Here is a 14339-nt window from a genome sequence, read left to right on the forward strand (position 1 = left end):
GTGCATCGTAGAGAATTATGGATATTCAGCAGCTTAACGGTGGATAATAAGAAATGGAAATTGGGTAGCGAATAGGAGTATGTTTTACAAATAGTTATTCTTGATAGAGATCAGAAAGTTGCTGTTGTTGATCTGTCAATTACATCTTAGATGAGACTCTTAAAGAAACTTTTCATGACATTATGTTCCAATAGTGCCATCCTCCAGTTAAATGAAAGAAAAATATTTATAGATATTAGTGGTGTACATTATAGACAGAGGATGGAAATGACCGCCTTCTTATATATGTGGCAAAATAATAAAATCATTCAGGTTTACTGGGTGGAGGTTACCAAGGTGATACAGGAAATTACAAGAGATAATGAAGCTTAACTCTCAAAATGTTCCCCATAAATGACATCAGATCTACTCAAAGGAGTAGAGATATGTTTTGCAGTAAACTAACACTGGGGAAATGATTATAGCTAAGAACTGAAAACAGTAAGTAATCCATCAGTAGAAGTTCTGGCTCCAGAAAGTCTGGTTTGTAATTTTCGTATGTGAAATAGCATCTATTGTACATGCATGTTTGGGAGGGAAATGCCATTGAAATGTTTGTGGGAAAATGACAATGATTTAAAGATGGTTGTATAAATGTGGAAATGGATTGATGTTCAGATTTGTTGTATATGATTTTTATTTTGTCAGTATATAATTTTACATGGGAGTGACAAACTGAATTTCTTCTGTTTCTGAATATTGTCTTATACTGTACTTAAAAGATAGCTAGTCAAGAGCTATAATATTGTCCTGTCATTTGATCCATTGGGAGAGGCAGGTAATAAGTTGTTGTTGTCGTTGTTTTGAGATTTTGAATTTCTTCTGTTTTTAAAATATTTTCTGATACTTAACTGTAATTTACACATAAATACTTATACGTAAATTCTTCTAGTGGTGATAGCAGGGCTGGTGGGGGAGGGGAAAGTAATTCATCATACATTTTTACCCCACCAAACATAGAAAAATAATTTAAAAGAAAATACTTGCTGAAGTTGTGCCATTTAACATTTCTAGCTTTCACACTTAATGTTTAAATGTACAGTGTACCCATGCTGTCCCATAACCCATGTTCTACAGATGGTATACAAAATAATTGATCTCTAACCTGGGGGGGGGATTGTTTAATCAGACATTTGCTATTTTTTTAAAAAATCAAAATACCTAAGGTAATTTTAGCCAGTGTGGTGTAGTGGTTTGAGTGTTGGACTAGGACACTAGGAGACCATATTTTGAATCCCCACTTAGCTGTGGAAAGCCACAAGATGACCTTGGGCAGCTCATGATCAGCCTCCGAGGAAGGTCCTGGCAAACCCCTTCTTAATAAATATTGCCAAGAAAACCCCATGATAAGATTTCCTCAAAGTTGCCTGAAGTCAGAAACTACTTAAAATCACACAACAACTAGGCAGATTTTGAAATCTAAACCACAAGTTTTGATATTTTTTATGCAAGATACGTAATTTGGAGAATAGAAAGATTTATGAAGAGGCAAATTAAATCATAAAACTCATATTCTGCCTAGACTTGTTAAAATTCTGATGAGTCATACTTTTTATCATAAATCTGTTGTGATATATCTGTTCCTAGCTACTATGCAAATTGTCACACATACACCCAACAGCTTCCACATATTTAGTATCACTTCTCAAAACTTGTTTTCCCCCGTATATTTTCAATTTTGATCTGTTTTAAAAATCTTGAAAGTAATACTACCACCCTAAACCTATCTTTTTAAACTATCCCCTGCTTACAACATACTTACTTCTTTCACAGTCATCTTCCGGCTGGAGGGAGTGATCGGCAGACCCAGCTCCCACCAGGGTATAGCCTGAAGGAGAGAGGCTCCTCCTTCCTTAACTGTCATCTTCCGGCCTGAGAGGGAGGGGTGATCGCAGCAGACCCAGCCCCACCAGGGATAGCCTGAAGGAGAGGCTCTCCTCCTTAAATGTCATCTTCCGCCTGGAGGGAGTGATCAGGCAGACCCAGCTCCACCAGGGATAGCCTGAAGGAGAGGCTCTCCCTCCTTAACTGTCATCTTCCGGCCTGAGAGGGAGTGTATAGAGAGCAGGCCCCAGCTCCCCAGGGATAGCCTGAGGAAAGAGGCTCCTCCCTCCTTAACTGTCATCTTCCGCCTGAGAGGGATTGATCAGGCAAGCCAGCTCACCAGGGATAGCCTGAAGAAAGAGCTCCTCCCTCCTTAACTGTCATCTCCGTCCTGAGAGGGAGTGATGGCAGGCCCAGCTCCACCAGGGATAGCCTGAAGAAGGAGGCTCCTCCTCTTAACTGTCATCTCCGTCCTGAGAGGGAGTGATCAGGCAGGCCCAGCTCCACCAGGGTATGCCTGGGAAAAGGCCTCCTCCCTCCTTAACTGTCATCTCCGTCTCCTGAGAGGGGTGAGTGATCAGCAGGCCCCAGCTCATCATGGATAGCCTGAGAATGAAGAAAGAGCTCCTCCCTCCTTAACTTCTCTCTTCCGGCCTCCATTTCCCTCCAGCTATGCTCTGACTGTGTGAGGGAGTGGCTTGTGTATCCTAATGAAGTTGTGGAGCTATGCTGGGGTGGTATATACGCCACTGGTAGGGCCTCCCATGCCAGACAGGTCACAACACCGAAAGGTCTGACCAAGAGCACCAAAGGCGAGGCAGAATGGGCTCTCTAGCCATATGGCAAACCATCCTAGGAAGAAGGAAGAAACCTAATCCCAAACTCGGGCAGATGGTGCTCGTCTAACCCTGTGAGGTCAACCATCTAAGAGAGGAGGAAACTCTAATCCAGGGGTAGGCACCTGCGGCCCGCGGGCCGGATGCGGCCCGGTAGGGCCTTGGGACCGGCCCCAGCCCGGGTCCTGCCGCCGATTGCCACCGGGGCCTTTGGGGGGCAATTGTCTCATAGAAGCCTCAGAAACATGCATTTATATTACATTTTTTAAAAATCAGCAATTTTTTTCACGTGTCCTCCATTTTTTTAAAAAAAGTGTCTTCCATTGAAAATTTTGTCCTACATTTGTCCTTGGTTTATTTATATATTTAATTTTTAAAAAATATTTAATTATTTATTTTTGGCTTCGGCCCCCAGTTGTCTGAGGGACAGCAACCCGGCCCCCGGCTCAATAAGGTTGCCTACCCCTGCATTAATCAAACCTACGACCCGAGGGACCTCGCCTGCCACGTCCATGCTGTGTCAAGGCCTCAGCAGTCGAACCTCTGGTTTAAGGGTGAGGCCAGTTCTGTGCACACTGTGCTCCACCAGAAAAATCCATTGCACAGGCTCAAAGGATACAGCCAACGTTCATCAACGCACTTATAGAAAGCACGGATGAATCCTTCCTGACATCTTCGTTCGCGAGTAAGTAAAGCCAAGACTTCTTTCTTTCTTTTCTTTTTCTTTTTTTTTGTTTTGTTTTGTTTTAATAATTTTTTCTTAAATACAAACACTCAAACAATAGATACAATACCAACACCCAACATAATCAATTATATATCAATGTTACAAATACAAAAACAAATTACTCAACACATAAACAAAAAATAAAATAAATAACTATTAAAAACATCTTCCCATCCTTAAACTGATATTTAATTACATCATTTATTATGACTTTCCTTTTCCTCTTAAGTTTCATATTATCTTTTTTTTCATTATATTTACCTTCCTAGAGCTCACTATATCTATTTTCTTTAACATTCATAAATATTATATTATTAATCATATCTTCACTTAAGTGTCCTATTAAAAGCCAGACTTCTTTCACAGAGAGAATACAGTCCTTTCTAAGACTCTCTTTTTCATTTCGTACGAAGATCAAACTTGGGGACACTTTTATTTGTACTCAGTGTTGATCTTATTGGCTGTCATTCCATTTTCATATGTTAGTGTCTTCTTTAGATTGTAAGCTTGAGGGCAGGGAACTGTCAATTATTAATAATAAGCCACCTTGGGAGCTTTTTGGGGTGAAGGGCGGGGTGGTTATAAATACACCAATAATAAATAACTACTACTGTGACATTCTGAACATGCTCTCATTAGGCTAGATATCACATACTCCACTAATGAGATTATTACTTTGTTAGGTTTCAGTACAAGAGTTCCTCTGCTAAGATTTTTACTGACACAATGTGCTCCACAGATTGCAGTTTTCTTTTTTCCTTCTCAAACATGATTTTTCCTTCAGTAGGAAAATGTTTGGTATAGCATTACAAGTGGACAGGAGAATTACAAAGAATTAGTTTGGTGGACTCTTCCTCCTTAACTGAGAGAGACCATTCCCAATAAATCTGTTGCTAGAAGCGGTGTAGAACTGAAGGATGTTTGTGTGTTGTATATTTGCACATGTACATGTACATGCACTCTCAACACATTTTGTCTATTCGGCTTTTCGATCTTCACATTTCTGCACATTAAATTCTTCACTTTTTGATTAGCTTTTATGAAATCAAAGATTTCCTTAAAATTATATTCTTATGTTGATGATGTGGTGCTTGGACCAGTTCTGCAACAATTCATTATTTTGAGACATCTGAAAACATGGATCTCTAAACTCTAAATAAGCAATAAGAGTAGCCTTTAATTAAAAAGAACTGTTACTTACTATATATAGATATCCAACTTCAGGCTTGTGAGTTGTTTTGTGACATTCATTATATGGTCCTGCAAACTGCTTTGTGGGCAAACAACTGAACTTTATGTTTGTATGTTACTACAGTTTGTGACATAAATTGATTGTGGGGAAGTGGATTTCCCTAACTTCCCCAGATTCAGGAAATGTTTCATTCTTCTTCTTTTTTCCCCACTACTGAAAAAGGTTTACTCTTACCCTTAGGAGAAAAAATCTTTTACTTTACGAAACTAATTTCTTAGAGGCACAAGTTTTCCATTCATTAATAGAGAGATCCAGCCTTTTGTGTGGGATTATCACTCCCTCATTGCCAAAGAATAAACTAAGAATAGAAGCTGTCTTGTTCACGTGAAGGTTGGACAAATATTAGCATCATATAATTGTAACAAATCCTGCTTCTCACAGAGGACCTCACACCTGAGGATTCAAAGTGCATTAGCAGCACTAATTAAAGCCGAATGAGCATTGGAAAGCAGCCAATGCCTGATTGTGTGTTGAAGCCATGAGAGATTACTGTGCACACCCTGTCAACCCCCTGAGTATTCTTAGTACTGATGAGGGTGGGATGTGGTGATGGGTGGGGAAGGCAGCCATGTGCCTTTCTATCATTTCTTTCATTATGTTTTAGCTAAGGGAAGTAAACATAAAGACTACAGTATAAGTGCTTTGTTTGTTTCCCTTTTTAATTATGTTTCAGGATAAGTCACTGGCCTAATTAAAGCAGGTTTTGGTTGGTGTCTGGTGTGGATCTGATCGAACTAGCTAAATAGTTTAGACCTTTTTGTACAAAGGTGGGCAACTAGAAGGCTAAGGATGTATTAAACTTGGAGGGTTGCAAAAAGAAACTTTTTTTTTCTTTTCTGCCCCCAAATGCCTTTTATGGCATATGATGGCATGTATACCATGATTTGGGCTTCCTGGGCTTAGCCACTTTCTGTTTTTTCTATTTCAAAAAGGCCTCTCCTAATTTCTCAAGTGCAGGGAACATAGTGGAAATATTCCCATGCTCCCTGGAGATCATTTTGGGTCAAAACGTTGTGGTTTTTTCTTTGTTTTTTAAAAAAATTTCCCTGGCGTAGCCAAGGGCCTCCAGATATGATGGGAATGCCCTCCAAACCTCCTAGCAGGCATCTTGGAACAAAACACTTTGAATTTATTTATTATTAACTTCTAGGGGGCTAGTAGATATAGTACAATGCTGAAAAATAAGAAACAGATATACCCTGAATGGCTTCTGAAATTCTGGGAAGTAGCACTTGCTGAGAAACTGGCACAAACATAATCTCTTGACTAAAAGGAAAGATCGAGCTGGATTAATTTTTTGAAACTTGGTTTCTCTTAATTTCATATATAATGTATGGTCATAGACCAGAATCCACTGAATGTGCCGCCCTGTTTCTAAAAAGGTGGTCAACTAATAATGCCACTGTTTGAAAACTATCACTGGTTGTTTAAGGCAGATTGAAACAAGGATGAATGAGTACAGAACCTGCAGCAAATATATAAACTGCTCCCTCCCTTCTATTGTTATTTTTGATGATTAGTTTATCTGACTGTATTTTTTTTTAAAAAATATTTTTTAAGTTTTACATCAGTAGAGAGTCCCTCTGCAACAGAGAAAGAGAATACCTTGTATGGACGTGTTGTTGGGTATACAAGCTGTTTAATTTAAAGCAGGGATGGGCAGCAGTGTGCCTATGAGCCGCATCGTGGCCCTTGCGGACCTATAAATGCAGTTGGTGACTCCCCCAAAAGCCCCTCAAGACCCCCCCCCAAGAGATTTTTTAAATTTGGGGGGGGAACTGTATTTTGGGGGTGATTTTTTTTTGCCTCCAAACTGCCCCAAATCTCCCCCTAAACCACCTAAAAGGCCCAGTTTGCAGTTTCCTACCTCGATGCACAAGGAAGAGGATGTTCCCTCACCTGGGTCTTATTTTTGTCATTAAAATGCCACCATTGTGCATTGCCCCCATGTGTTTAATCCCCCATCCTTCAATCAGTTCTATATAGTATCCATGAATATTTTAAAAAACAGAAGTTAACATACCTATAAAAAACAAGCCAATCGCCGCATGCTCTATTTAAAGGATGGATTAAAATATATCCAAGGAAGTAAACAGATCATTAAAGCCTTTTAAAATGGAACGTTTAAAAGCTTGTTAAGTAATAAACAAAGATCTTCATCTATAATGGGAAAGACATCAAAGGAGATACCATAAGAGCTGGGGTAGGGAGAGTATTCCTGTATTGTTCAGAACGCCTGATCCTCAAAATGTGCATAAAGTAAAAGTACATTGTGTGTGGTATTACCTCAAAGGAACCAGTGGTTGTTCTGTGCAGTTTGTGATTCTGTGATAAGCAATATGGAGTTATTGGACTGTTGCTTCTTGGAAGTTTATGTCTGTCAGGTAGTGTATTGATAGCTTTACACCTTAAACTTTATGCCAGTCAATTGTCACTGGTAATTCTGTAACTTCCATATTACTGTTGTAACCCAATACAGCAAAGATTAGCCAGTAATATTTTCTACACGTGCTTGTCATGTTTTACAAAGGGGAAATTTTTAGTTTAGTTTTTAACACACCTACTTTTGAAAAGAAACAATTGAAGCTGACTCCACAAAATGACAATTAGAACTGAAAAACCACTGGTTGGTACTATTTAACTACACTATGCCAAAATCCTTCATGTTTTTCTGTACCAGTGGTTATTTTTGTGTCTCATGCCAGTTGATTTGTGAACTTCTCCCTCTCCTGTTGCAGCCCTCCATTGACTTCTTCCTGCTAGGGTTGCCATAAGTCAGGACCTCCAAACCGGGACAAATTTAGGACCCCTTTCCAAATGGTAGGACACAGTTTTTTACTAAATGGAGGACACGCGGAAAAATGTGGTTTTTTATAAATGTTAATAAATGCATGTTTCTTAGGCATGATCAAAAATGGAGGACATTTTGAATTTGACAGAAGAGGACATGTCCTGGAAAAGGAGGAGAGTCTGGTCACCTTGTCCTGGTCCAAAATACACTGCAGAAATAAAACATGCTGGACTGAATGAATGCCCAGAGTTCCTCACCAAAGCAGCGCATCCACATGAGGAAATATCCAGTTCGAGAGTGACTTAACGTGTGGTTAGTGCTGGGGAATGCTGGGAATTGTAGTACACTGTGGCCCCAGAGCTATTCTCTGACAGGGAGTCCCATAACCTCCAAATGTAGTTGAACTGCAGTCCCCAGGATTCCCACCAGGTGCATCCACACTGAGAAATGGTCCAGTTTGAGACTGTTCAGTGCTCGGGGAATCCTGGAATTGTATAGTCTCATTGTGCCTCGCAGAGCATCTCGACAAAGAAGTCTCAATGTCTCCCACTTACTGCATTCCCAGGATTCCCTAGCATTGAGTTAAAGCATCTCAAAGTGGGTTATTACTCCTGCAGTGTGTGAGAGAGATAGAAAGGCTAGAGACTGGATTGCATTCATTACCCACAAAGGGATATCTGTGTCCAAAACACACGACTTTGACTGCCAGGGCTCAGTGCGATGGAATCCTGGGAATTGTAGTTTATTGTGGCACCAAGCGCTCTGACAGAGGAAGGCCAAATGCCTCACAGACACCAGAATTCCAGAGCATTAGCCCTGGCAGTCAAAGTTGAAGAACTACACGGGGCAAATGATATTGAAAATGGCCACGCACCCTCCTCCTCCTCATCATCATCATCATCCTTGCCCTCGGTGCCAAGAAATGGCCTCTCCCCTCTGCTGCCTTGTTGTTGCCAACAAGCCTCGAAGATAATTCCCCAAACGTTTGGCCAAAACTCACCAAATTCCCCCCATATCGCACCAAATATTCCATCAACCCTGAAAAGTCCCTGTAATGTTAATATGGCAATAAAACGTAGCCCTCATTGAATAAAAATCATTGGAACTTATTTTAACTCTCAAAATTACCATTAAAACCAACCACCAAAATCACACCAAAGTCTCTGAAAAGTACCCATTTTGGTGTGAAAGTCACCAGATTGGCAACACTGCGGGGCGGGAGTCAAGGAGGAAACCGTGCAGGGACGCCCCCTAGTGGTGAAAAACCGGGAATGTCCCGCCAGCAGGAGGATTATGGCAACCCTATTCCTAGCCCACTAATGGAGTTTTAGGGTGCATTGGTGGCTGGATTGCCAGTTCTGGAAGAAGCAGTGGAATTTAGCAGAATTTAGCAGAAGTACAGAGTCTGTATGTGGGAGCTTGTTATCTAACAATCAAAAAGTGTTCATTTAATTGACAGTTTCTAGGAGCAAATTTGTCTTCTTGCTTCTGCATGTACTTCTTTGTTCACAGGCCAGTTTTAGAAGTTTTAACCTAAATGAGTGGCCAAATTGTAACATTTTCCAGGAGAAAATGTTAACACTAGATGATAGCTTGGTTAAGCCTGCTTGACTAAAAATAAAAGCAGGCAAAGTTCACTGCAGCATGTGTGTACAAGTGGTAGCATTATGATTAGCCTAACCCATTCTCTTTTCCACTCAAAGAGGTAATTCAGAATTTAAAATGAAGGACTAATTTGCAAGGAGTTGACATAAATGAGCAAACAAATTACTCTTCTGACCAAAAAAGACAGCTCTTTGACTGCATGGTAATTGTTTTTTGTCTAAAGCTAATTATTGTTGGCTTGTGTTATGCCTAATAATTAACTTATTCATAGAACATTAATCCACATTTCATTATCTTGTACTTTGATTTATGCTATTTAGAGTTTGGTACTCCCATCTGCTTTAACTTGTATTGCACTGCACAGCATCTTCAAATGTTGCTTAGATTTGATCTGAATTTGTTATGTTTTGAATATTTGCTTTGTGCTATTTATGAATAGTCATTCTTAGTTACTGTTGTTGCCCTAAATAGCATATAAAACTATATTTTTGAGGTGTCTCAATATGGTTTAGGAAGGGAAGTGTTATGAGCTAGTACAGTGGACCCTTAGTGTCCACTGAGGGTTGGTTACAAGACCACCTGTGGATACCAAAATCCATAGATGCTCAAGTCTCATTATATGCAGTAGTGTAGTGAAATTATTACCCTTATATAAAATGGCAAAATCAAGATTTATGGTTGAATCTGTGGATGCAGAATCTGTGAATATGGAGAGCTGACTGTAATCATGCTTTTTATTTGCCCTTGGTCATAAATGGCCCTTGCTGCAGCTGATAGTCATTTCTGGTAAAAATGACTGCACACACAAATGGTGACCATGACATACATACATACATATATTAAAATAAATACATTCTGGAGGCGAAGATGGACTTTATTAAGGAGGTCACAGATATGAATCTGCAGAAACTGGGAAGAATAGTGGAGGATAGGGGGTCTTGGAGATGTCTCATCTACAGGGTCGCCACGAGTCGAGATCGACTCCAGGGTGGTTAACAACAACAACAAATGTAAATTTGCTTATTTACTTAATATAATTTTTAAAAGGCAAACATTTAGGTCTTCCCGGAATATTCATCAGAAAGCTCATGAGCAGATAAATAGAAACTTAAAAAAAAACAACATCTTGGTTAGATGTTGAAAATATCAGCACTTAGAAGCAACAGTTGATTTGATTTAGATCCTGGAAGACACAGTCATTTCCTTGTCACATGTTAATTAATTTGCACATATCACATTGAAACGAATGTCAATTGCATAAGATAGCTTTTGCAAAAGTGCACTTTCTCATTCAACCTTACTTTTAAAGAGAGCTTGTACACAAGATGTTCTAGGAGATGTGTTTGGCCTAAATCGCATGGCAAGATCAAATGGAAAACTGACTCCAGGAGGCTTTTTGGGTGCTCAGGTGCTTGCACTGAAGAGTGGAAATCATTTCCTCCTAGTTCTGTTTTGTCAGTCAACATCTAGCATTGGCTATTGTCCTTTGTTATATTTAGTAGATGATGCTGAACTACAGAAAGTTCCTCCGTGTGAAGATCATTATTCAAGTTAGAAGGTAGTTTGGGGGCAACAGCATGTTGTTGCACATTCCACTCCTATGATAATGTAACTCTGTATCCCCTTTTGCCTTTACAACTCCACTAGCTGGTCCTTGATTTCTTTTACTTCCCTCTTCTTAAAAACAGTCAGTCAGTAACAGTAAACTGAGAGATAGGTAAAAGAAACAAACATTTCTCTGTCTACAAAGGGGCAGACTCTCACCCTTGTGTGTCTGTCCCCAAAGTGCTTCTGCCAAAGAGGGAATCTACTTTCCTTAAGAAGCAGAGCCCTCCCTCCAGTCCATCTGCCTTAGTCCAGGCCTCAGAGAGAGAGAAGAACCACTGCACCTGATCCCCTTCCCCACCACCATTCCCTTCTCCTTTTGTGTCATGTCTTTTTAGATTGTAAGCCTGAGGGCAGGGAAAGATTGAATTAAAAATAATAATTGTAAGCCGCTCTAATAGCCTTTAGGGCTAAAGGGTGGGGTATAAATACCATAATAAAATAAAATACTTTCATGTTAGCCTCTGCAGCAGTGACCCTGCCAGAGGCCTGCCCCTGCTAGAGCCATGCTTTTATAGCCTGGACAAATAAGAAAGCTGAGCTGGACAGTCAGCAGTACCTGCTGAATCTGGACCTGTTCCTCCTCTTCCCCGCCCCCCATGTTCCCTGAAAAATGGCTTCACTTGCCATCTCTGGCATGCGTGCCATAGGTTCGCCACCATGTAAATAGCTAAATCACTAGGATGGTTCTTGCGGATGGGGAACCTTAGACTTTCCAAATGGCCAACAGCAAAGGATTCTGGGAAATACAGTCCAAAACTTCTCAAGGGCCAAAAGTTTCCTACACCTGTACTAAACTTTTGAATATAATCTGTGGTAAATTTTTTGAGAGGGTATGTGTTGAACACAGTGTTACAGATGTTGGTCATAAATGTAGCTTCCCAGATGGAGCTGAATGTAAAATACAGAATATTCCAAAAAGATACTTGTTTAACTAAAATTTGTGCTTTTACAATTTTGTGGTTGTTGAGAGAAATAATTTATTTGTGACTCTCTCTTCAGGGAAGAAGATGAGTATTCAGAATTGCGGTCAGAACTTAGTCATAGCCAGCATGAGGTCAATGAAGATTCGCACAGCATGGACCAAGATCAGACTTCTGTTTCTGTCCCAGAGAACCAGTCAACTATGGTCACAGCTGACATGGGTGAGCAGTGTTCTGAATGTGTCTGATAGAAGGATATATCACAGCTTTTGAAAGACTGATTAAAACCTTTACAGGGATGCTAAAAAATATAGTGGCATGACTGATTAGTAGACTTGGAGCTATGGGAAAACTCTCCTTGTACTACTGCATCAAAAAAGAATATTAGCCCACTTTGCAGTCCCTTGGGGAAGAATGATATAGCAGTAGAAGTGGAATAGTTCATCTTGGGCATCTTTCTGGAATATTTTCTGACTCCAATAACAGTTCAGTGTACTGCAGGATATAAAGGTGCTCCATGTCTGCAAGGGTATTCAGAAACACCAGACATGCAGAGCCCAGAACATATAAATTCACATCAAGTGGAACCTCTGTTTTATATAGCTTCCTATTTTCTGCACATGCACAAGTAGTCAACACAATTCATGTTTCCTTATGGTTTTTTTTTTTTTTGTTAAAAAACTGTTTTTGAGTGAAATCCTAAATGTCTAGATTAGCTGAAACTATTGAATCCCACTTTCTCCCAGTTTTGAGTTCTTGTGTAGTATTTGAAAGTTCCTGCACTCTGCCCTGCTGGTATAATGGCTGTGTGCCTGCGTTGTGGGGGAGGAGGGGGATGCCTCTGGCATAACTTGGACATTCCTTCACTTTGTTTCTTTTTTGGCTCTTCTGCCAGTGGATCCCTCTGCTGGCTTGTCATGGGGGCAATAAAGCCACCAGAAGGACAGTTCAGCCAGCACATTGGTTTCCAAACTTTGCTTCTCGAGGTGTTTTGGACCTCAGTTCCCAGAAGCCCCAGCCAACTTTGCCAACAGCCAGGAATTCTGGAAGTTAAAATATAAAACACTTGGAGGACTAAAGTTTGGGAACCACTGAGCCTACACAAAAGAGGTATCTGTTAATTCCTAATCTTACAGTGGGCACATTTTTGAATTAGGGTTGCACTGCACATCTCTGTAAAAAAACAACAAGATTAGTAGGTAAGTAGGAGAGGCACAATTAAACTATTTAAAGCTCTTCTATTGACAGTGTAATAATATGACTATCTTAAAGTTTGAAGAGGAGACATACTCCAGACCCTGAGTTTCAAAAGTCAGTGATGGTCCTAAGGGCTGCATTGGATACTTTAAAGGGTCATATAAAGCCTACACTCCACGTGATTCCCACAGGTTAACCTATTACAGGTTAAATTCCATATTAATTCTGAAACAGAATGCCATTCAGAGGTACTCAAATTTCCACTCAGGTTGGATATGAATTAAAAAGGGAATAAGTTTAAAATGGAATTTATGTATGTAGATATGTGCCTTCAAGTCTTCTGCTGTCTTGTTCTACAGTGACCCCATGAATTTCATAGGGTTTTTTTTAGCTATGAAATACTCAAAGGTGGTTTTGCCTGTTCTCTCCTCTGAAATTCAGACTAGTCTCCCATCCAAGTACTAATCAAAGCTGGTCATGCTTAGCTTTCAAGATCAGATAAGATCTGGTAACTTAAGGATATTTAGACCCTAACATGGAATTTACGTAATCTAAACTTGGTCATTAGTCCTGATTCTTTAAAATTGATTTATTTGCTTTATTATTTTGGGAGCAAGTCTTCTGGATACATGTAGTCTAGGTGACTAATTTGCAAGAGGTAATAAGAAATCTCATTATCAATAGGGATCAGTACATAAACAAATACATGGAAAGTGCTGAGAAAATTAATCCATTTATTCTGGCATGTCTGTTTGATTTTCCCCTGTTGTTAAACATGATTTTGTTTAATAGATAAAGACAATTTTGTATTGGCTGATCCAGAAATCCAAAAATAAAACCTTTTGCCACCAGCCACCTGCTTCCATCTTTGAGATTGCAGCAGCAGCACTCCTACTCATTCATCTCTCAGATCCTCAGTCTCTTTTGAGCCTTACATCTCATACACACCACAAATAGTGAATATACAAAGCACGAGAGTGGAAACAAACGTGAGGCTCAGAGGCTGGAGAGAGACTGAGCATCATTGAATTGGCAGGAATACAAGCATAGTGCTTGGTGCAAATCCAGGCATCCCACCATTTCACAAATCCTTGCATCTATCTCCAATTTCACAAATATAGTACAGGTACATACTACACTACTTCAGTGGTGTCACTAGGGGGATGCGGGGGTGAGGACCACACTCGGTGACACCTTAAGGGGGGGGGGTGAAACCATTGCTCCTCAAACACCTACCTTTTGGCAGAAACGGACTGTGGCATTTATCTGCTTCCCTTAAAAATGTGTAAAGAGATAGTGGGAGTGGGTGAAGCTCAGTGGAAGGAGAAAGTAGAGGCCTCAGAATTTTTTTAAAAAATTCAAATTTTCAAATTTTATTTTTTAAAAAATGATTTTTTTCTAATTAAATTTTTATTGAGTTTTTAAAATAAAACACATAAAGTCTGTAGAACAATTACAAAAATGACGACGACAGCAACAACTAACTATAAGGGCCAAGGGTATGTATGTATCTGATGGATAGTTATTCTGCAACAGAATA

At 39.8% G+C, this 14339-nt stretch overlaps 1 protein-coding gene across 2 annotated transcripts in view; it reads left to right on the top strand.

Moving 5' to 3' along the window:
* MCC (MCC regulator of WNT signaling pathway) overlaps positions 1–14339 on the top strand; it is a 322683-nt gene that overhangs the window by 194357 nt on the left and 113987 nt on the right. For both annotated transcript variants that reach the window (XM_042448793.1, XM_042448794.1), the window contains one exon: positions 11682–11824. In XM_042448793.1, coding sequence (XP_042304727.1) covers positions 11682–11824 — 143 coding nt within the window. The remainder of the gene's footprint in view (positions 1–11681; positions 11825–14339) is intronic.

The sequence above is a fragment of the Sceloporus undulatus genome, chromosome 2 (genome assembly GCF_019175285.1).
Source record: "Sceloporus undulatus isolate JIND9_A2432 ecotype Alabama chromosome 2, SceUnd_v1.1, whole genome shotgun sequence".
NCBI lineage: Eukaryota > Metazoa > Chordata > Lepidosauria > Squamata > Phrynosomatidae > Sceloporus > Sceloporus undulatus.